This window comes from Sminthopsis crassicaudata, chromosome 1, assembly GCF_048593235.1.
Source record: "Sminthopsis crassicaudata isolate SCR6 chromosome 1, ASM4859323v1, whole genome shotgun sequence".
NCBI lineage: Eukaryota > Metazoa > Chordata > Mammalia > Dasyuromorphia > Dasyuridae > Sminthopsis > Sminthopsis crassicaudata.
This window is the reverse complement of record NC_133617.1, coordinates 523921942-523945597: the sequence shown is the minus strand read 5'-3', so window position 1 is coordinate 523945597 and position 23656 is coordinate 523921942. Positions and strand designations below refer to the sequence as shown.

The 23656-nt window shown below is 34.6% G+C and overlaps 1 protein-coding gene across 1 annotated transcript in view; it reads right to left on the bottom strand.

Moving 5' to 3' along the window:
* Positions 1-18108, bottom strand: part of SLC5A10 (solute carrier family 5 member 10) — a 183773-nt gene extending 165665 nt beyond the window's left edge. Inside the window, exons 1-5 of the mRNA XM_074281708.1 lie at positions 17881-18108; positions 9999-10070; positions 8899-9003; positions 7698-7757; positions 5428-5532 (exon numbers count right to left, since the gene is read on the bottom strand). Coding sequence (XP_074137809.1) covers positions 5428-5532; positions 7698-7757; positions 8899-9003; positions 9999-10070; positions 17881-17991 — 453 coding nt within the window. The 5' untranslated portion in view covers positions 17992-18108. The remainder of the gene's footprint in view (positions 1-5427; positions 5533-7697; positions 7758-8898; positions 9004-9998; positions 10071-17880) is intronic.
* Positions 18109-23656: the final 5548 nt, after the last annotated feature.

The window sequence follows — 23656 nt, the reverse complement described above, 5'->3', positions numbered from 1 at the left end:
ATATTCAGATTACAAAGGAGTCAATCAATCAATCAATAAACATTTATTAAGCATCTGTTATGTGCTGGGCACTATGCTAAATGCTAGTCAAGCCCAAAGAAGGTCAACTGGACCCATCCAAGAGGGCTAGAGGAGAAAGGCCTGAGTACAAACTGCCAAACTAAGAACTGAGGCTGAAAATAGAGTAAACAAAATAAAACACCATATGCCAAGAATAAACACCAAAGCTTAAGAGAACTTCAAGAAGTAAACCCCCAAAAAGGAAAAACCTTAACTTCTTTTTAAAAATTCAATTTTATATTTAGTTCCAAAACTCTCCCTCTTTTTTTCCCCTCCTCCTCCCACTGAGAAGGCAAAAAATATAATTTCTCTTACACATATGAAGTCATGTAAAAAACACATTTCCTTATTAACTCATTACCTCATTTTCTTCTCCAAAAGGAGAAAAAAAAAAAAAAGAAAAAGAAAGAAGGAAAAAAATTGCTTCATTATGCACCCTAAGTTCTAACCCCACAATTTATATAAGAATCTCAAACTAAAAAGTTGCTTGAGCACAAGGATTACAAGAATGACTAGAAGAAATTAAGCAAGAGATTAAAATGAAATTAAACGTTAAGTGAAAGTTGGGGCAGCTAGGTAGCATCAGTCCTGGGGTCAGGAAGACCTAAGTTCAAATTTAGACTATTAGTGGACTACTAGTGAAATGTGTGATCTATTGGGTACAAAGGCAGCCTTTGCAATTATTGACTACCTATGAAACCTTAGAAAGTGACTACCTAGCCCTCAGTTTGCTTTTGAGCAAAAGGAGCAATTGAACAACATAAATACTAAAGTTAATTTCCAGTGATATGTCCTTGGTCTTATGTACTGTATTATGATTTAAGTGAAAGCTAAAAATAAATAAATGAATGAATGAATATGAATAAAGAAATGTTTTAAAGAAGTAATAACAATGGCAGAGAGGGTAACTATACCAGAGAAATCATTTTTAAAATGTTTTGATCACAAGGGCCATAAGAGTGGTCAGAAGGAATAAAGATTAAAAAATAAAATTATAAGTAAAATTAGAGATTAAGGAGGAAAATGGGAAGGAAAATAAATTAAAATAGAAAATAGAAACTCTTGCCAAGTAGTGGATTCCTTAAAAAACTGAATGAGCAAAATCAAAGCAAAAACAACAACAAAAACTTTAATGATTTCATGAGATAATAAATATTAGAATAAAGTGAAAAGATTTTTAAAATAAAATAAAACTAAGGTATATACTATCAAGAAACAACTGCATTCTACTGTGTATATTCTTATTCTAGTGAATAAATTAAGAATAAAAATTTTAACAGAAAATAAAGAAACACTGTTGTGCCACAGTTCCCTTTTATTGTCCTGCCTCTGTTTCCCTGAATTGTTCTACCTCAGTTCCTAATTGTTCTGCTCAATCCTGCAACACCATCTCTCCCTCCTAATCATCATGATCCAGGTAAAAAGAAAGACCTTCTATCTTAGATATCATGACCCCAGACCTTCCCTACTTATCAGAATGTCCAGTGCCTCTCCCTACCCTGTCAGAACCAGATTGATACTCAGTTCCAACTCTCTGTGCTCTGACTCCACCCCGCCTCAGTTTACCCCGGTCACTTGGAGCCATGTGTGTATGTGTGTGTACTTCATGGGAAGTATATATTAGCGGCTAGATGCTGAATTCTTGGAGAGAATAGTTTCATTCAGCCCTGGGACCAAATCATGAACTATTTGGTCCCAGTAAATCTCTCCCTCTTGGAAAGGGACCTGTATGTGCAAGAATGTTTGTGGCAGCCCTCTTTGTAGTGGCCAGAAACTGGAAACTGAATGGATGCCCATCAATTGAAGAATGGCTGAATAAATTGTGGTATATGAATAGTATGGAATATTATTGTTCTGTAAGAAATGACCAACAGAATGATTTCAGAAAGGCCTGGAGAGATTTACATGAACTGATGCTGAGTAAAATGAGCAGGACGAGATCATTATATATTTTAACAACAATACTATATGATGATCAGTTCTGATGGGCATGGCCATCTTCAACAAATGAGATGAACCAAATCAGTTCCAACAGAGAAGTAATGAACTGAACCAGCTACACCCGGCGATAGAACTCTGGGAGATGACTATGAACCACTACATAGAATTTCCAATACCCCTATTTTTCTCTGCCTGCATTTTTTAATTTTCTTCACGGGCTAATTGTACACTATTTCAAAGTCTGATTCTTTTTGTACAGCAAAACAACTGTATGGACATGTATACATATATTGTATTTAATATTTTATATACTTTAACATATTTAACATGTATTGGTCAACCTGCCATCTGGGGAAGGGGGTGGAGGGGAAGGAGGGGAAAAGTTGAAAAAGAGAGATTTGCAAGTTTCAATGCTGAAAAATTACCCATGCATATATCTTGTAAATAAAAAGCTATTAAAAATAAATAAATCTCTCCCTTTCAAATAAAATATTAAAAACTCTCTAGTCTCTATCCTGCCTCAGTTTCTCCAGCATTACAATATAAGCATAATCAAGATCAATCTAGAAAGGTAAATACATTTGAATGATTAGAAGTGACTCAGTAATGATGAAATGCTTACATTCTAATAGTATCCTTTCATATTCTTAATACCTTCAATAATCATAAATGTAATGAAATAAGACAAATGAAGGGATTAAATTTGCTTTTTTCTCCTAAAAAAAAAAGATTTAAGAGAGGAAAGGAAAATGAGACCAAAATATTAAAACTTTTGTACGAATATGTTTATTAATTATAAGAATAGGTTTTTTACTTTTCTTTTTTGGGGGAGAAGGGAATGGGAAGAGTATGGGAATTTTGATAGTGATTTTTAAAAAGGAGAAAAAGAAAAATGAATCATTTTTAAATAATCAGAAAAGATAAGAAAAGTTATAGGCAATCAAAACAATTTTGGAACTTCATTGTTAATTTTGAATTCTTTTAAAAATGGTACAGATTAGGGGAAAAATCAAGCAGTACATAATAGAAGCTGACACTTTCATATCCCTCTTTTCAATCCCTCTTTTGTTTGTTTTTTGGGGGTAAGTCTTTTGAAATGTTTGTATTTGGTATGCTTTTAAAGTTTATAATAATAAAAAATAAAATAAAATAATTTACAGCCTGGCCTCTTGCAACCTTCTCAATTTTCTTTCACACTACTCTGCTCCATGAATTCTGGGATCTAGTATCCCTGGCTGTTCAGCAGACAAAATATTGTATATCTCCTGTCCTTGTGCTTGTCTGTGTTCCATTCTATGCCTGGAATGTCTTTCTCCTCTCTTAGAATCCCAGTTTCCTTTAATACTCAGTCTGAGGGTCATCCTCTTTAATCTTTTGTTGATTACTTTCTCTATTACTACTCCCTTTTCCTAGTGCCAGCCCCCTCAAAATTACTTTGTATTCATTTTGCATATATCGTGTTTACATATGTATATGATGTCTCTGTTAAAATGGAAGATCCTTAAGGTCAGTGATTATTTAGCTTTTATCTTTTTATCTAGAGCTTTGCTCAGTGACTGGCACCTGGAAATACTTAATACATACTAGTTGATTGATTGCTTAATAAACAATAGATGTAGATAAGCATTTAATGAAATGCAACAACAACCATTTGTCTCCTTTCTTTGAAGAAGTGAAGGACAATAGGTATGGAATAATATGGATGCTGTCTGACAACACTGGTTAATTTTGCTGAACAACTCTTTTTCTCCCTTTCCTTTGTTACAAGCAAAGTTTTGCTGGATAGGATAGGAAATGACAAGGAAATATATTCAGGAATAAAGGAATAAAGATGATATTAAAAATAAAAGTATTATTTAAATAATCTAAAATAAAATAGAACATTCATCCACAATATAAAACATATACAATAAGAATAGAGATATTTTTCTTTGACACAATAAGAAATAAATATATGAAACCCAGAGTTAGAATTTTAGGCAGTTGAGGAGCATTAGAAACATTCTTACTAAAAACAGATACATAGCAGGAATGTCCATTTTAACTAGTTGAAGTAGTATTAAAAATGTTAACAATTACCATAAGACAGTAACAAGAAATTAGAGACATTAGCATTTAAAACAAAAAGAGCAAAATAATATTTGTGCAGATGATGTTGTTTATCTAAATATCATCATTCTTAACCCTCCAAATTGAGACAATAATGATTTCAGCAAATTTATAGTACAAGATAAAACAAATCATCTACGTTCTTATGTATTAATTAAATGTGAGAACAAGTTGCTTTTATAAAAAACAAATTGCTTTCTTTTTTAAAAAAATCCCATTTATAACCAAAAATAATAATTAAATATTTGGGAATTAACTTAGTTAGATATTCCTATGATTAATAAACAAAGATAACCATAAAATCAGATAACAGAAATAAGGAAAAATCTAAATAACTAGAAAGAAATTCAGTATTCATGGATGCCAATCATCTCTAAATTTATAGATTTGATTCAATGGCAATAAAAATTCTAGTGTTTTTTTTCTTTTTTTTTTTTTAATAAAACAGGATAAATACACAGCAAAACTATGGGGAAAAACAAAAGAACAAGATTGATAAAGGTTAACTTGAAAAAAAGTATAAAAGATGAAGATAGTCTTGCTAGATTTTATTTTATTTTCTCTACTAGACGTAAAAACTTGTTATAGAATAGTTTGCATGAATACTACATAATATTGGGCACAAAAATTTAGAAAAACAAACTTAAAAAAAAAAAACCAGAATCCAAATTCCAGAAACAAATGAAAAGTATAGATAAAAGACTGAAGCTTAATGAATATTTAGGCAATAACAACTGTCAGGTAGATTCATTATTTAAGAAATGTTGTTGAGAAAACTTACTAGCCATATAGGAAAACATTTTATTTTCATCTTATAATCACAGTAAGTCACAGCTAAATCATAGAACTAATATAAAAAACAATCAACAAAGTTACAAGAAACTTCCACTAAAGATGCCAAGGTAAAAGATCATAAAGAAACCCAGCTCTCTAACCTACATCCCAGCAAATGTCTAAAATGAACTCAATGCCACAAGACTAGCAAAGCAACATGCCAGTGGAGATTTCCTATACTCCAGTCACAGGACTAGCAAAGATTACACTGGGCAGTCTTTCAAATAGTGAAGACTCCTTTGTACTTAATCCCAGCACTCTAGCCTTCCTCTCCGCCCCTCCCCCCCCCAATGTACATACTTACATCCTTCAACATCTCCAAATCCCATTTTCTAAATTTATAACTACCTACTGACCTTGTAATTCAAGATAATTTCTCTCCTGCAGGTGCGTGTCTCCCACGCTGCAAGATCTTTCTCCTTCTCACTTTAGATCCCAAACAACCCCATGTACTTATTATTTTCACAGGCCAGGGCTACTCACAGATATCTTGGTGAAAACAGACAGCAGCAGTGACAGGATGGACAAGTACATGCGGATCCTGGACTTTCCATATCTCTTCTGAAGGTACTCAGGCATGGTAACAATCTGAGGGTATAGGGGAAATACATAAAACAAAGTCAGTTTAAAGTCCAAAGTATCTCTGGCCCTCATTCCCACTTTAACTTTCAGTGATTTCTGATTGACTTCAGCACTTATAGATCCATTACACTTACCTTGTACTGGTTTTTGTTTGCTGTTTTACTTTGTTTGAGAAGTATATTGGCTACTCACAGGTCAATCCCAATACTGATCAGTATGGAGGCTTGAACTTGCTCCATTTTTTCCAATTTGTTTTAGTTTGCCCTTCTTAGGGGGAATTCAAGAGATCTATCAGTATCTGCTGACTACAGATAAACACCACTATGAACTAGTATCCTTGTATTCTTGAGTCTGTTCTGTCAGGAGTCTAAACCTACCAAATCCTCTTCAGGGAACCCTAGTTACTGAAACCCAATGCCCAAGTCATGAAGGGTTAGCCCCAAATTAACGAATTATTTTGGGGAAAATCTCAATCACTAAAACTTAATCAGAAATTGTCTTTTGCTGTCTTAAGATTGTGCCATTTGTTTTGCATAATTTCACATGTATGATTGATAATTTCACATGTATGATTGATATCATATTGTTTGTCTTTTCAATATGTGAAGAAGGGACTAGAGGGAGGGAGAAAATTAATAACTGAAAAATTTTAAAATAAAGTATATGTTTTTAAAAAGCATGTCAGTGGTTATGTCCATGGCCTCTAGGGGGAGATGTTTTCAAAAATTCGAAGTAAATGTTCATCTTTTTTTTTTTTTTGCATTACTTCCTTAATAACCCTTTCAGATACATTCTATCCCTTGCCTTACCTTCAGTTCCTGGATGTCAGGAAATAGTCTCTGTAAGGTCCTCTACAATTCTAAATCTAATTATCTATGTTCTTGTGATACTGTCTCCCAGAAGCCACTGGCCAGGATGGAGCACAAGAAAAATATACACAGATAAAATCACAAATTTAGAAGTAGAACAGATCTCAGAGATCATCTAGTCCAATCTGCTCATTTAACAAATGAGGAAATTGAATCTTTTATAAACAAAGGAAAACAATTTGCCCATGGTCACAGCAGAGCTGGGATTTGAATCCAGGTCTCATTATAAATCTAATGCTCTTTGGTTATTGATAAATTAATAATTTCACTTATTTCCTCACTCTTCTTTTAACCTTGTAAGATATAGCAAATATAAACATTTTACAATGGAGTTTTACCTATTAAGATTAAAATCAAGATAGGTTGAAGTAGGGGAAATTAGGAATTAGTAATATCTATAACATTTATATAGAATTTTAATGTTTGCAAAGTACTTAACTAATATCTCATTTTATCCTCATGACCCTTAGATACAGGTATTAACCTTATGTTACAGATGAGGAAATTGAGACACAAAGATATTAAATGATTTGCCCAAGTAATATTACATAGCTGGTAAGTATCTGAGGCCAGATTTAAACCCAGGTATTCCTTCATGACTCCAAGTCCAGCACTTTATCCACTTTCACCATCTAAAAATAGAGTTGTATGGACAAGATAGAACCAAGATAGTACTGGAGAAGGTACACTGCATCTAAAATTAGAAAATTTCAGAATCCCTACTGTGACTAAAAATAAATTAGTTAACCTCTCTGAATTTTAATTTCTTCATCTGCAAAATGAAGCTATTTTTCTTGATGAGGAGTGCTTCATCAACCTTCAGCTGTCAAGTTCCCTGTGATGATTCTGTGATTCATTTTAAGTAATACCCAGTAGAGATACCCACTCAGAGATCCAATTCACCTTGTAGGGAAATGGAGAGAGCATAAGAAGAACCTATGAAGTCACTGGCATAGGGAATTCCCAGTGAGAAAACTTCCCTATACCAATGCAAATCAATAACTGTTCATCTCAAAGAACCACCTGGGCCTTTGACAAGCTATGATTTGCCCAGGGTCACAGAATATGTATCAGTGATAAGCTCTGAACCCAAGTTTTTCTCTCAAGATATGTAAGGATATATCTTTTTTTAAATTAGCAGATCAACTCAGAAAGAAGCCTGAAAATCAGGGATTGAGTTGGTGCCTGACTCATGTTTCATGAAAACCACATTGATCTTCTCATACCCTTCCCATCATCACTCAACTAATGTCCAAGGTTCAAACCACCAAGTATCATTGGTCATCTTGAATGCAGACTCACCTCTGAAGAGATGTAGATGGGCACAAATACCCATGCCAGGGCCAGCAACACATATGTTGCCTAAAGATTGACAAAGACAAAGTGTAAGTACTTGTTCTCTCCATGACACAGATTCAGTAAAAAGAATGAGCCTTACAGTAAGAGGTGGAGAGACCTGGGCCCTGGTACTGACTCACTTCCTGGTAAGTTTGGCTAAATCCATTTACTCAAGACTTCAGTTCCCTCCTCAGCAAAGAGAAGGGATTATTTCAATAGAGGATCTCTGAGCCTCCTCTAGTTTTGGGGGTTTATATTTTATCTCACAGATCCATAATCCAAAATGATCTATTATTAATATTCAGAATTAGGATCCTGAAAAGTCCTGTCAGTAATAAAAAACAATTGAACCCTCAATAGAATTTTGTAAGGTAGGAAAATGGATTTAGACACAAAAGCAGCTTAATTTAACCAACATTCTGAAAATGTCTGTGCTAGAAGGACCCTTACGAGAAATAATTTAGCCCAATCCTTTTGATTTACAAAGAAGGAAACTGAGTCCCAAAGAGGGGGTTGATTCATGCAAAGTTGCAGAGCCAGGAATAGGGTTCAGGGGTCCTGGGACCAAGCACCACAGCAGCCTCTTGAAATAAGAGCTGAATTAGGAAATTAGAGTTGGAAAGAATCTCAGAGGCCATATAGCCCAATGCTGCTTCTATTTCATAGTTTAAAAAAAAAAAATAAATAAAGCCAATGGAGAGTAAATTTTGCCAAAGGTCATATAGACAGCATCAAGGGCAGAATTTGAATCCAGGATCTCTAAGATCGGAGTCAGCTCTCTTTCAATTATACCATACTTAAGCAAGGAAAAATAAAGTCAATTAAACCTTATCCCACACACTGTTTCTTAGTCAAGGTGTGAATTCTTCCAAGTTGGCAAGCTCAGTCAGGGTGCACAGGCATCCCTAAGGATTGTCTCAAAAAAGTTCTAATGGGAGAATTCTGTCCTTGACAGGCCTGAACAAGAGAAACTGTTTAAATAGTTAAATTCTGGAAATACCCTAAAAATCTCCCCATTATTTTCTAATTCTTTCAGGGATGCTTACTCATTCCTACCCTTGAGAACTGTGGCCCCAGAGGAGAGAGAACACTAGTAATTAATTGTTTGACTTCTCATGTCAGGCTTTAGGAGGAAGAGAGGAGATGAACAGACTATGTCACTTACATTCCATTCAAAGCCAGCTACGGCTAATCCTCCTGCTGCACCTGACCCAGCCAGTCCAATGAATAGTCCAGATCCTTCACTGCTGGCAAAGAGAGAGGCTCCAATCTGCAGAACAGAACAGACTTGAGTAAACAATTCCTCTGCGATCCACTGCCATCTTCTCCTGCACTCCCAGGTTCATCAAGCAACTAGATGGGAAACAGGAGCCAAAGTTATACCACTAGATATATGCCCATGACTTTCTGAGGCAGGAACATAGCATTAGACATAGTAGTATTTTTGAGGTCACTACTCTTCCTTGTTCTTTTATCTGCCTAATTGATCATTTCTTCTCAGTTCTCCTTTGCTGGATCTTTATCTAAGTCAGACTAGCCAACACAGGGTCTGAAAAATGACCCTCCCCCCACATACATATCTTAATCAAATTGTTCTGATTTTCAGATGTCTGGACTGACAAAAGATCCTGTTGCAAAACCTTTTATCCCATTTGAAATAATATCTGTCCCAGAAAATTCAGTATGCATAATTTCTATACCCATATGTCAATTCTATGACTTTTGATAGTTAGGAGTGAGTGACCTCTGACAAAGGAAAATCATTTAGAATAGAGAACTTAGAAAGCTTTATGAAGGATGCAGCTATTGCTGACTTTATGAGCCAGAGTCATCATCATCCAACAGTGCCCAAGATGTCTTGGTCTCTACCACAGGCTCAGTACCCATTTCTAAGGGAAAGAGGCATCTGTCATCCCCTCCCATGGCTTCCAAATTGCTTCAGTGTTATCCTTGCTATTAAAAAAGGTTATTTGGAAATAGGAATCTGAGAGGAATAGAAAAGTGTAAAGAAGCTGGAAGAAAGTGAGATAGGTTTCAAAGTTGAGAGAAGACAACACTAAAAAGTAACTGGGCTAGTTGGGAGCCAAGAGGAGGTAGAGGTGCTAGCAGAATACAGGGACCTGCAGATTAAAAAAAATAAAACTGAGAGTAGAGAGAAGATTATAGAATAAGAAAAAATGGAGGAGTGACAGAGAAGAGAAGAAGAGGAAAAAAAGAGAAAAGTTCAGTGTCAGGGAAGACAGGGGAAGTTCAGCATATACTTACTGGCCACCATGTCATGTTCCTTCCTGCAAGGAAGTATCCACTCAGCGTGTTTCTGTTGACTCTGCATGAAGACTGAAAAGAGAGAGAAAGGTCCTGAAGTGAAGATACTTTACTTCCTCCCTGGAATCAGACATCAATAACTGTGGTTTCTCATAATTTATAGAATTATGCCAAAACCAACTGAAAAAAGACTCATGGGGTGACCAGAATTATGGCCATACTAAGGAGATGAACATCTATAGAAGAAAAGACACAGTAAAAGGTTCTATCCCCTTATCTATTACTAACCAGCTACTAAGTAGATTCACCAAGTGCTCTCTCTGAACCTCTGCTTCCTCATCTATAATTTAGGATAATGATACCTGTGGCCTGCTTCCTTCATAGAATCATTGTAAGGGTCCAATGGTATCTCAGATGTAGGGTCAGTAATTTCTCAGAAATATATTAGAAAGCAAAATATGAAGAATGATCATCATCATCATCATATCATCATCACAGGGTAATGAAAGAGACTCCCAAGAGATCTCCAACTGCTTAATGGGATTAAGCATAAGAAGTAAAGGCCTGCCAGCCTCAGACTTTCCTGGTGTACTGGCAATAAAAGGAGAATGATATTGAATAATATAAATTAAACATTATAATACATAGTACAGACTATACATTATAGAAGGCTTCATGAAGAATATGAGGCATGAAGGACAGCTAGGATTTGGCCATGTAAAAGAGAAGGCAGAAATATTTCAGTCATAAAACATTTTTATAATATTTCTTTACTAATTCAGATTACAACCTCTCTACAATTTTGCAGATGGTCTTCCTGAATTACTCTGGCTAAAAAAAAAAAAAAAATCAACACCCATTATCTAATTTGGAATGAGACTCTTTGACCTTAATTAAATTGATCGTTGAAGATATTTATACAGTTAGTTTTTGAGTTCATAACTTTCTAGACTAGAAGCTCTTCTAGCTTGCTAGAGAGGACCTAGCAGAATTTATAGTCTGTATGATGTAGCAGGTAAAAGTTAAGAAGATCTGAATTCAAATTCTGACTGTGATACTTCCCAGCTATATGACACCATACAGATCAATTAACTCTTCTGAGTCTCAATTTCCTCATCTGTAAAATGGGGATCATGATACTTACAAGCCACCTCAGAGGGCTTTTGTGAGATTAAAAAGTTGATGTGTATAAAGCACCTTTCCAACTTAAAGTTCTATATAAATGTTAGTTGTAATTATCACAACCCAAGTTTTCTTCTATGCCACTATGAGACAACAGAACAGGACTTTAGTCCTCATCTGGAAAACAGAGATAATGATCCCTATATATCTCTCAAAGTTCCAAATTAAGATACAGAAAAGAATAATATAAATAAGGTAATAGATAGGAGATCATTGTTTTTAAAAGTCTGCTAGAATTAGTCAGGAAGAGTTCAAATTCTTCCTCAGATACCTATTATCTGTGTGACAAAGTAATTCATTCAAATCCTCTCAAGCCTTTATTTCCTCCTTTAAATGATCTAAAGATGATCCTCTATATCCTAAGATAAGAATAATAGTAGTATTTAACTCAAAGAACTGTTGTGAGAATTAAATGAGATAATATATGTAAAGTATTTTGCAAACCTTAAAGGACACTATAAATTCAGCTGTTATTAAAACTATAAAACACAAATGTGAGGGATAAGTAGTATTGTATATAATTATCGCTTACTAGAGAGGCAGAGAGCAGTGATGTAGATGGAGAACCAAACTAAGAGTAAAATAAAACAAACAAAACCTGTATTCAAGTCTTAGTTTTGAAAAATTCTTAGTATAATCATGGGTTAGTCACCTAATTTTCAGAGGCACAGGGAACTCTAAAATTTCTAATACAGAAAAGGAATCAAATGGCATCAGTGAAGGGATTTTCCACAGCAGGAATTCCTTACTACAAAGATTAAATCATAGGTTTAGACCAAAAAGGAAAAAAACTATTACTAGTATATAATATCATTAGAGGGAATCCTGTAGACCAGCCTGATTCCGGTGATCCTGTAAAGACATTTCCGAGAACTTTCTCCAGCTAAAGCTCAAGACCTATATGATGCCCAAATGAGAAATCCTTATTCACCAATAATAAATTAAACAACAAGCACAAATTTGCAAACAGGAGATTTTCCCAGTGCTTGGATAATCAGTCTGACAAACCAGGGAAGTCGATCTTTTAATCCATGATTATAGAGAGTACATATGTACACGATATAATGAAAAGAATTTAGTTAGATTCCCTTTGCTGAAGGTCTTCAAGACTAGTTGCAGTATAGAGGTTGTTTGTGCAGGTGGGGATCAGCCTCAATGTCCTCTAAGGTCACATCCCTCAGATTTGGGAGTTCTGGGGTTCAAATAGAATCCTTTCAGTTTTAATTCTCTTTTTTTATTGAAGTTTTTTATTTTCAAAACATATGCAAGGATAATTTTTCGACATTGACCCTTGCAAAACCTTGTGTTCTGATTTCCCCTCCCCCTTATCCCCAACCCCTCCCCTAGATGGAAAGTAATCCAATATATATTAAACATGGTAAACACATTCATCAGAATTGGTCATCATATAATCTTGCTGTTACCATGTATAATGATCTCCTGGTTTTATTCATTTTACTCAGCATCAGTTCATATAAGTCTCTCTAAGCCTTTCTGAAATCATCCTGCTGGTTGTTTCTTACAGAACAATAATATTCCATAACATTCATATATGGGCATCCACTCAGTTTCCAGTTTCTTGCCACTACAAAAAGGGCTGCCACAAACATTTTTTGCACATGTGGGTCCCTTTCCCTCCTTTGTATCTTTGGGATACAGACACAGTAGACACTACTGAATCAAAGGGTTGGATCAGTTCACAACTCCACTAACAATGTGTTAGTATCCCAGTTTTCCCATATCCCCTCCAACATTCATCATTATTTTTTCCTGTCATTTTAGTTAATCTGAAAGGTGTGTAGTGGTACCTCAGAGTTGTCTTAATTTGCATTTCTCTAGAGATGGTTTCAATTTCTTCAACTGAAAATTGTTCATATCTTTTGATCATGTATCAATTGGAGAATGGCTCGAATTCTTATAAATTTGAGTCAATTCTCTATGTATTTCAGAAATGAGACCTTTATCAGAACCCTTGATTAATTCTCTTTCTACATTTTCCATGTTACTAAATAATTCCCCAGGAAATGGAAGATGATGCAAGGCTTACATTTTAGTGGAGATACCCTTCCTTCAACCCATTCAAATCTAGATCTTCTATGCCAATACATAAATATGGATATGTATATAAGTGATTCCTTACAATGAAATCACAAATCTGAATATACACATTTAAATGTTTCTGTGTGAACATATGTGGGTATACATATGCCTTTATTTGAGATTTCATTGGTTTAAGGAAATATGTACACACATATGTCCATATATCCATATACATATAAATATTTATAGATTTAGATTGGTTGAAGGAATTTCTTTAAAATCTACATTTGTAGAGAGGGTTTTCTCACTGGGATTGCTTATATGAATGAAATCATAGAGTTGACTAATCCTGCCTCTAATACTTACACCCTGTGTAACATTGGGCCATTTCTTTAGACCTTAATTTCCTCACCTGTAAAATAAAATAGGAAACTAGCAAAGATAGTGTGGTAGAAAGAAGAAATACAGCTCAGCTCCTTGTCATAGTTCCATAAATACCTAGAAACTGTACCAGGCCATGACTTGATCCAGATATCCAGGGAAAAATTAGCTTACATGGACAAAGGTTTTGGGAAAAGTTGAGACTTCTGATTTTGGGACTGAAGGAGGCATACTTCTGTGTCCTAGAACAAGAAACATTTCTGGATCTCTGATGGAGGGTAGAGATGCTGTGCAGGAAGCAGTAACAAGTGCCAATTGGACTGGTAGCTCTTTAGTGCATATTCCAAAAACATTAATCTTAAGGCTTTTGACTGTTTTTTTCTTCTAAATGAAATTTATTATTATTTTTCTAATTCTATAAAGTAGTTCTTGGGAAATTTGATTGGTATAGCATTATATAATTAAATTTATGTCAGTTATATCGTAATTTTTATATATTAGCTTGCCCTATTCATGAGCAATTAATAGTTTCCCAATTATTTATATTTCTCTTTATTTCTGCTGTTATTATGACATCAACTTTATTGAAATGTAAAGTATTTCATATTAAAAACAACTAATCTAGAAAATAGATCAAGGAGAGATAATAGGAGAAACATGGAGCCAATACTAAAAAAAAAAAAAAAAAAAAAAAAAAAAGCCTAAATGTATATAAAATCACGCAAATCTATTAGAATCATAGAGCAAAGTAAAATAGAAAGAATTGACAAGTCATCGGAAAGAAATCTTAAAATGAAACATCACAGCTAACCTCTATAGTTTTCAGGTCAAAGGAAAAATATTACAAGCAACCAGAAAGAAAGAACTCTAGTATATAAATCTCAAATGTGCCCAGCACTACATAAATTTAATAAGTTTTAGACTCCAATAGAAAAATTCTTTTAATTGGATTATCTAAAGATGTGAGGAAGTTCAGGGAGCCCAGGAGCCAAATTCTAATATTGAGTTATAGATAGTCCAATCTATTAAAAAAGTTTTTGTTAAAAATGGTTTTTGTTTTTTTTTTAAAGTCCTAGTCTTTCTTCTTTGAAAGATGGAATGAGAAATGGTATGAATGAAGTATAGACTTTAGGTCCTATTCACCAGTCCAAAATGAGTGGATTCTATTATAAATCCTCTCCCAGTGTATCTATCCATTCATTTTTTAAACATTTGTTTTCCTTTAGGCATGGATGGGTTAGGTTCCTTTTTTTGGCTAGTATCCTAGTCCTGGCCCCATGCCATGAAAAAATCTGATGAAAGTTTGGTGTTGGAAGCCAAAGTGCCTTTTTTTTTTTTTTCCAGCATAGAGCTGAGAGATTCTAGTGTGGTCCCAATTTCTCTGCAAGGTGTGCCATAGCTACCTCATTTTCTCATAGTTGGGGAACACTTCGAACTCACATTTCTTTTTTTTTTTTTTTTTTTGGCTAAGGCAATTGGGGTTAAGTGACTTGCCCAGGGTCACACAGCTAGGAAGTGTTAAGTGTCTGAGATCACATTTGAACTCAGGTCCTCCTGACTTCAGGGCTGGTGCTCTATCCACTGCGCTACCTAACTGCCCCCACCAACTCACATTTCTTAATAAATATTTTTGTTGGACTCTCCTTCCTAGAACAGATGCAGAATGGCCACAGTTTTCAAGTTAGTTTGACATTTTGCTTCCATATTTAAACCCCATTATATGAAACTAAATGCTATGATGTCAATTGAGTTGGGCTAAGGGAAATCATAACTCTCTCTCTCATCTTACATATAAAATTGCAGGTTCAAGCTATGTTTTTAAAAAAAGAGGGGGAAGGAAGGAAGGAAGGAAGGAAGGAAAGAAAGAAAGAAAGAAAGAAAGAAAGAAAGAAAGAAAGAAAGAAAGAAAGAAAGAAAGAAAGAAAGAAAGAAAGAAAGAAAGAAAGAAAGAAAGAAAGAAAGAAAGAAAGAGAAACAAAGGAAGAAAAAAAAAGAAAGAAAGAAAAGGAAAAAAAAAAACAAAAGATAAAAGAAAAAAGAGATGGTGTGTTAGAAAGTAGTGAATTCCTCACTTCTTCAGAGAGATTAAATGACAACTTGGAGGTATTAGGGAATTCTTGTTTGGGTTGAACTACTTGAAAGATAAAGTTAATTTAAATTCTCTGCTATTCATATAATCTAAATAATACTCTTTTTGCATAGGTAGGGTAGGTCATGGAACAACAAAATTTAGAACTGGAAGGACTGAAAGTTCCTGACCCAGATTCACACAGCTATTAAGAGGTAGCACTAGGACTCATTCTAGGGCCTTTTTCATGACCTAGGCTGCCATTTGTTACTTCTTTTTTACAAACAAGGAAACTGAGACTCAAGAGAGACTGAAAGATTTGCTAAAAGTTCCATTAGCCAGGTCTGCTGTTAGCTTTTCACACTGATCAGAACCTCCTACTATTACACTTCTGTGATTGCAGCAAAAGGGAAGGGCTTAGAATAGAATACAGAAAGTGAGTGGGGGCATCTGTTGTTACTCATCCAAAGCAGAACTGAATGCAATACCAGAGAACTTTCCCACAGAGAGCCAATTTACCTAAATTACATGCAAAAACTGCTGGAAATCTATAGCACTGAAGCATGGTGGATACAAGGCAGGATAAGAAACCAACATTAGAGATTTGTCATTTACAAAGAAAGCCTGTCTTAGAAATCTTCAGGTCCAACATCAAACAGAAGAAGAGGTTCAAATCGCAGCTAAAATCCCATTATTAAAAAAAGCCTTTCCCATTCCTCTTTAATCTTAGTGCCTTCCTTGAAACTATACCCAATTTATTTGTATATTTCTTGTCAATATACAGTTGTTTGCCTCTTTAAACAGTTCTTTGAGATTAGGGACTTTATTTTTACACTTCTTGATATCCTCAGAGCTTAACACAATGTGTGGCACATAGGTGATTAATAAATGCTAGTTATCTGAATGACTGTCACTCACATCTTTCTGTGCTTGGATCTAGCTGATGGACTTCAAATACCTTGTTGCTCAAGACAGGGAAAGGATAGATTTTTGAATTTTTTAGGTAGGAACACCCAGTGAATTATCTTCTAACAGATGAAGCATGCTATCTATCTTCTAACAAAGATTCATCTAAACAATAGATAGATTCAAAATGCAATATAGGACATACCTTTTTGGACTTGAGGATTTAATTTGTCTGATTGAACATTTGTTACAAGAGTTCTGATTTTTTTCCCTTTTTTCCAACTAAATGAAAGGATGGTAGGAGGGAGACAAAATAAATATTTAATTGAAAAAAATTTTTTTAAATTAAAAAACTTTTTCCTACTATATCTTAGGGAACTTAGAAACTTGCCTAGTGTCAATCAAACATTACCTGTCAAAAGCCTACATCATCTTAACCCTAATACAGTCTCTATCCACTACACAGTGCTATTTCTCACAATTGGAATGTGACAATAACAATAATAGCAAAAAATATATATTTATATAGTACTCTAAAGTTTATAAAACACCTTATATGCATTGTTTTATTTCTTCTCCAATCTGGCTAATAATATTGGTATTACCCATTTTACAGATGAGGAAACCAAAGCTCAAATAGGTCATGTGACTTGCCCAGAGTTACAGAACTAGTTATGTATCAGAAGCATGATTCAAGATCTTTCCCAGCTCCTGGTTCACTGCCTTTCTAGTACACCGGGCTTCCATTACCACATAAAAATCTTACATTCACTCAGCATTCAGTTCATACTTTTCAAAATACTTTTGGATCCTCCCAACAAGCTTGTGAAGAAGGAAGAGTAGAAATATTATTTCTGTTCCCATTTGACTGATGAAGAAACTCTTGCCCAAAGTTACCTGGCTAGGACCTTCTGGAGCCAGGACTAGAATTCGGTGTAAGATGCACAAGGAAATGTGGTTATGACATTTTCTAACATTCTCCATTAATTACTTAAGGCATATCCCCCAGAATATTGAATAATTAAATGATTGTGAATTCATTAGAGTAGGAAAATTCTATAAATTGCAACCCATCCCTGATCTTTAAGTCAAGAGATAGCCTTAGGAAGTCACTTCAGGCACATAGGGATTAATTTAACCAAGATTATAAATGTCAGAGACAGGATTTATACCCAGGTATTTCTATTTCCAAGTCTAAGACTCTCTCCACTATACCATGTTATCATTTCCAGAAACCTACTAGAAAATAAAAAATGTCCTAAGTTTCAAAAAGTCAAATGCAAGAAGCTTCCATTTGGGACTCACCCATATTCCCACAGCTACATTTAAAGCAAAATACACCACGATGACAACAATATCAGCCGTGTTAAGCTGTTGCCTAAAGAAGTAAGGGTCACTGGTGGAATTATCTGCCATGATCTCTTCTGTTTCAGTACAGGACTGAATGAGGGCAAAAAAGGAACAAAGCAGGTTGTAATGGGCTTTCTTGTTAGGAATTTATCATTAAACTGAATGGATGATGTCATTATCAGACCACGACATATCTGCATGGGGCAAGGACAGCTTCAAAGTACAACTCATTTGGTTTCCTAGACTCTGCTTAAAAAATCATATGACCAGGGACTGCACGGGATCCGAAGCCACAAGTGTACAAAAACCTGGCTTCACCTCCCTGATATCATGGACCTCTTCCAGAAAGGACAAACAACAAAGCAACATGCTCTTTGGAGACACAAAATACTCTTCTGGATAGCCACAAGAGATGAGTATTGCATCTGAATCCTGACCCTAACTGAGAAGAGATTGTGTGAATGCACAGCTAAAGGAAAAATAGTTCTCACCTTAAGAATGTTTTGTTGCTCTTTGGAGACTCCATATTTCAAGGAAAATACCACACAGAGGAAATTTAATATATAATATATTAGAGAGACAAAGAAGCATTAGTTTCTCCTCAAAAACAAGAGTATTTATTTTTGTGGCCATTCTAAATTATATTATGATGATTACTAATAAAACATCTTATATTCACAGTTGGGAGCAGCATGGAATAGTGGGAAATTTCTGGATTTGGGGTTCAGGGAAACTTGTGTTCACATTCCACTTTTAAAACTTAGGATCAATTAGAAACATGATTAGATTAGAGAACTTAAATTTGAAGAGATCTTAAGAGGTCATTGGGTTAAACATTCTTCCTTTACAAAGAAACAGACCTAGAGAGGTGAAGTGAGATGTGTGATCAGGATAAAGTCACTTAAGTTCTCTGCATCTTAAATTGTCTTAGCAGTTTAATAATCCCTACTTTACAGGATTATTGTGAGGTTCAAGTGAGAACAAAGATATAAAATTTTATAAACCTTAAAATGCTGAATATGTTATTGACATAGATTTAAACTACTTCTGAAGTTGATTGTTTTTAACAATCATATCTTAGAGGTAACCACTAATACTAATGTTGTAAATATATATTTACTTGTCCTTAACTCACATCTTGCAAGCTTCAAAAAGAAAATCTTGAAAGGACAGGCCACTAGTTTAGTATTATGGGTATGTTCCTCTTCTTCATTCTCTTCATTTGTTTATGAACTTTGATCCTGTGTCCCTTCTCAATCATAATCCTTCCAAAGTGAAGAGGTATCATCTTTTGTCTTTTTTTTTTACTCTGTTCTTTCAACCATGTCCTAAGGCAATAGATATGGTAGAAAATAATCACAAGGAAGCTACAAATTGGTCTAATTCTTGTGAAGATGAATTTGAAATTATGTGATAAAAGTCATATTCAAATTCTTTGACCCAATACAGGGCACAGAGGTCAATGAAACAACAAGAAATGTCATATATGCCAAAAATTTCAAATCAACATATTTTTGGAGGGTGGCAAGACAAACAAAAGCTAGAAAAACAAAAACCCATCATACTGGGACTCACTGATTGGGAAATTGGTTGAACAAAAGTGTGATATATGAATCAGCAACAATCAAGGTCTAGGCTTGGTCCTCCCAACATCTGGTCTTGTTCAATCCAGCTAAGAACTCCACAAAACTATCAGACTTTTGTCAAATTTTGGTTACCCTTTCCACTGGGTTTCATTGGAATTGACCAGTTTCCACCCTTCCTGACTGCTCTTTATTGTATGTTCATTCAATAGGACTTGCTTTATTTTTTCTATCTTAGTACTTGCTCTATGCTTCCTTCTACTTTATTCTTGATCCTGAACTAAGCCTCTATTAGCGCAGTTATCATTCATTTTTCAAAGACAAAGATATCAGTTTGAACTTTCTCATAAATAGTAGGAGGTTGAATGTTCAAAACATCACCAATAGTGATCCTTCTTCAAAAATCTTTTTTTTTTTTTTACAAAGACATTTAATTGTTACATACTAAGAAACCTTTTCATCAAGCCTGAAGGGAAATAGTCACAAAGAAGATACTATAGAAATAAAAACACTCATTCCTTTTATTCAAACGGAGAAGACATCATTTTTTCATGGGGTACAAACACATAAGTAGCTAGGTGGCTTAGTGAATAGAGTGCCAAGTCTGGAGTCAGGAAGACCTGACAGTCTTAGACATGTTTTAGGTCCTGGTAAAGTCACTTAATCTATTTGCCTCATTTTCCATCTGTAAAATGGCAATAATAGCACCTAATTAACAGGATTATTGTTAAAATCAAATGAGATAATTGTTAAGCAGTGACTAGCACATAGTAGATGCTTTTTTGTTGTCATTGTTGTTCTTTTCTCCTTTATGCTCATTATTAGTTTCAAACCTCTGAGATTATGGTGGAGTGAAAGGCTACAAAACAGTTTAGCTCCTTAACACTCCCTTCCCCAGCTGCCAAATGGCAATAGATATAACAAAAAGAAGCAAAACTAAAAAATTCTTAATAAGAAAAATGTTTCTTGGGAAGAACAGCAAATAAAATGAGCAAAGACAGGATTATGACAATATAAAGAATATAAGCATGAAGGAATAAGAAAGTCTGGTCATTTTTGAGGGAAGTCTTCCTCCCTGGCTTTTGAAAATTAGGTGACATTCTCTCAGAAAAGTAAAAGAACATGACATTAAAATAATTCAGTTATTTTGGGGATTACTGGGTTACCTTTCTAGGTACATTAAAAGAAAAAAAAAAAAAAAAAGAAGCAAACTCATCCCATTTCCCTGACAATCAATCAGTAAGATCACTTCCAGATCTTTTTAGACATCAATTTGAAGTACCTCCCTGCAGAAGTTCTTACTCTGACTTAATTTGATTTTAAATTCAGGGTTATAGCTTTCCACTTCTCTTTCCAAATCTGATTTCCACTACTATTACAGTTAGAGCTGAGAACTCTGGGATCATTTAGCCCAACCTCATTTAGTAAGCCCAGAGAAGTAGTGATTTGCCCAAAATTATACAGTTCCTAATAGCAGACATGAAATTCAAAGCCATATCCTCCGTAGGTACATTATTTTCTGCAATGACCGACATCACCTCTTCTAATTAAATCAGGCACTTACTGCGTGTCTAAGTGCATGATTACAGGCAACAACAAACTTCCCATTATGTTTCCTGGAGATGGTTTAAATTAATTTTTACACTCAGTCTTTTACAAATGTGTTAATATGTCAGCCAGGGTATCTAGTAACCAAATAAACTGCAAAACAAAACTTCTGTTACACTATAACTTGGATGTATGTTACTTAAAAGTTTGCCCCTATTATTTTGCCACTGGAAGGTAGTAAGGAAAATAGCAATTAAAATCAATGCTTGTACAAAACCCATTGAAGACTAAAATACCTCGCTGACCTTGTCTTTACAATATTTGTCATTGTTTAATTTATCCTTCTGGTTTTGCTCACTTTACTTGGTATGAATTCACAGAAGTCTTCCCAGGTTTCTCTGAAACCATCCCTTTCATTATTTCCATAACATACTTGGTAATGATCTGTTAAGTCACTGCCCAATTGATGATGGTATCCCTCAAATTTCCAATTCTTTGTCATCAGATCTATTAATGCTAATTATATGTATATATACATTCACAGTTTGAGAGCTGGGGAGCACAATTACAAATTTCAGCTGGTAATGATGTGCTCTTTCAGCAAGGTCAAAGACTCTCAATCTAGAATTGACAAAACTCTTTCCAGTTTTGTTCTTTCAGGATCTAGGTTCTGATGTTTCTAATTTCTCTCCTGGAGGGAAGAGAGGAATTCTAACTTAGGGAGATCATTCAGTCTGAAATATTCCTCTCTAGTGTGCAAATGAACAATTGGGTAAAAGATCTTAAGTATGCTATGTCCTTGGGACAAGTCCAATGCCTCTGTTCTACTAATGATTGTAAACTTTGCTTAAATATGAAAGAGAATTCTTCAACAAGCTATTTTGCCATTCGTATTTCTCAAGTGCTTCACAATTAATCATTTGCTTCTATTATTTCTTACAAATTCTCATACTTCTATCTAGGGCAAGATAACTAAGAATCTATCTGGGGCGCTAAAGTTAGGGCTTTGACCACACTTACCATCTTTCAATAACAAAGAAACTACAGACTTTGGCACCCAGTTAGTTGGAACAGTTAAAACCATAAAGTATCAAAGGACAGGCTGGGTGAAGTGACCTCCATTCAAAATATAATTATTCTGCCCTGCCCTTAGTAGTCTTCCTTGCAGCTGCCACTGGCTTTTTCTCCAACAAAAAGTGTCTCACTATTCTTTTTAACTAAAGGTAGAATTTCATTCTACTAGCCTCAGGTATAAAAATTCCTAGTTATAATTCTATAAGTTCTTATTATTAATCTTATGTTCAGTTTATAAGCTAATTAAGTATTTCCATTTTTATTCTTTTCCCATGGGGAGGTTAATGTGGTACAATGGATAGAGCTAGATCTGGAGTTAGGAAAACCCAAGATCAAATTTGGTCTCAGACATTTACCAGCTATGTGATCCTAAACAAGTCACTTAACTTCTATTTCCCAAGTTTCCTCAATTGTAAAACAGTAAAAAATACTGTTAAACAGTAATATCAGAGCCACTTCTTGTAAGAATAGAATGAAATAATTATAAAATACTTAGTATAATGCCTGGCATTATAGTAGGCACTATATAAAAGTTTATTCTATTCTCCACTGTTGTCTTCTCCATAAGGTAGCTTGAGATCACATGGGAACACATCCAAATGAAATACGCATCTAAAGACTTAATTGGAACACACAACAGAAGAAAAATCAGGATGGAAGTGCCAGTCTAGAGTCTCTCACTTTTTTGATCTTATGCCAAATATCCTGATTTTACCTCATGGATCACATAGCAGACTACATATATCTGTATTTAATCCTCAGGACAGTAGGTTTTTCTTTAAATTCACATATGTCTTTAATCCTCACAATAGTTTTTGACTTGACAGGAAAAGCAAAGGTTCCAGAACTGCATATTTTTGACAAAAGCGTCATCACTGCCAGTGAACAAGCTACTTTCAAAAGGTCACTTTCTAAGTGATTAGCAGTAGTCAATTAGTCAACAGACATTTAAACCACTGGGTGCTATAGTAAGCACTGGGAATACAAAGAAAGGCAAAAAAATGGTCTTGTCCTTAAAAACCTTAGACTGCAATTTACGAAACTATATATATATATATATATATATATATATATATAAAAACCAACTGTGTGTATATACAAAACATATACGATTGGAGTGGATCAGTGGATCAGCCCATCAATTGAAGAATGGCTAAATAAGTTATGATATATGAATGTTAAAGAATATTATTGTTCTGTAAGGAATTATAAGAAAAAATGATTTCAGAGAGGCCTGGAGAGACTTACATAAATGGATGCTAAGTGAAACGAGCAGTACCAGGACATCATTGTACATGGCAACAGCATTATACGAAGATAAATTCTGACGGACGTGGCTCTTTTCAACAATAAGATGATTGAGTCCAGTTCCAATGATCTGGTGATGAAGAGAGCCATCTATACCCAAGAGGATTGTGGTAACCAAGTGTGGATCACAACATAGCATTTTCACTTTTTATTGTTTGCTTGCATTTTGCTTTCTTTTTTTTTCCTTTTTGATTTGATTTTTCTTGTGCAGTCAATAA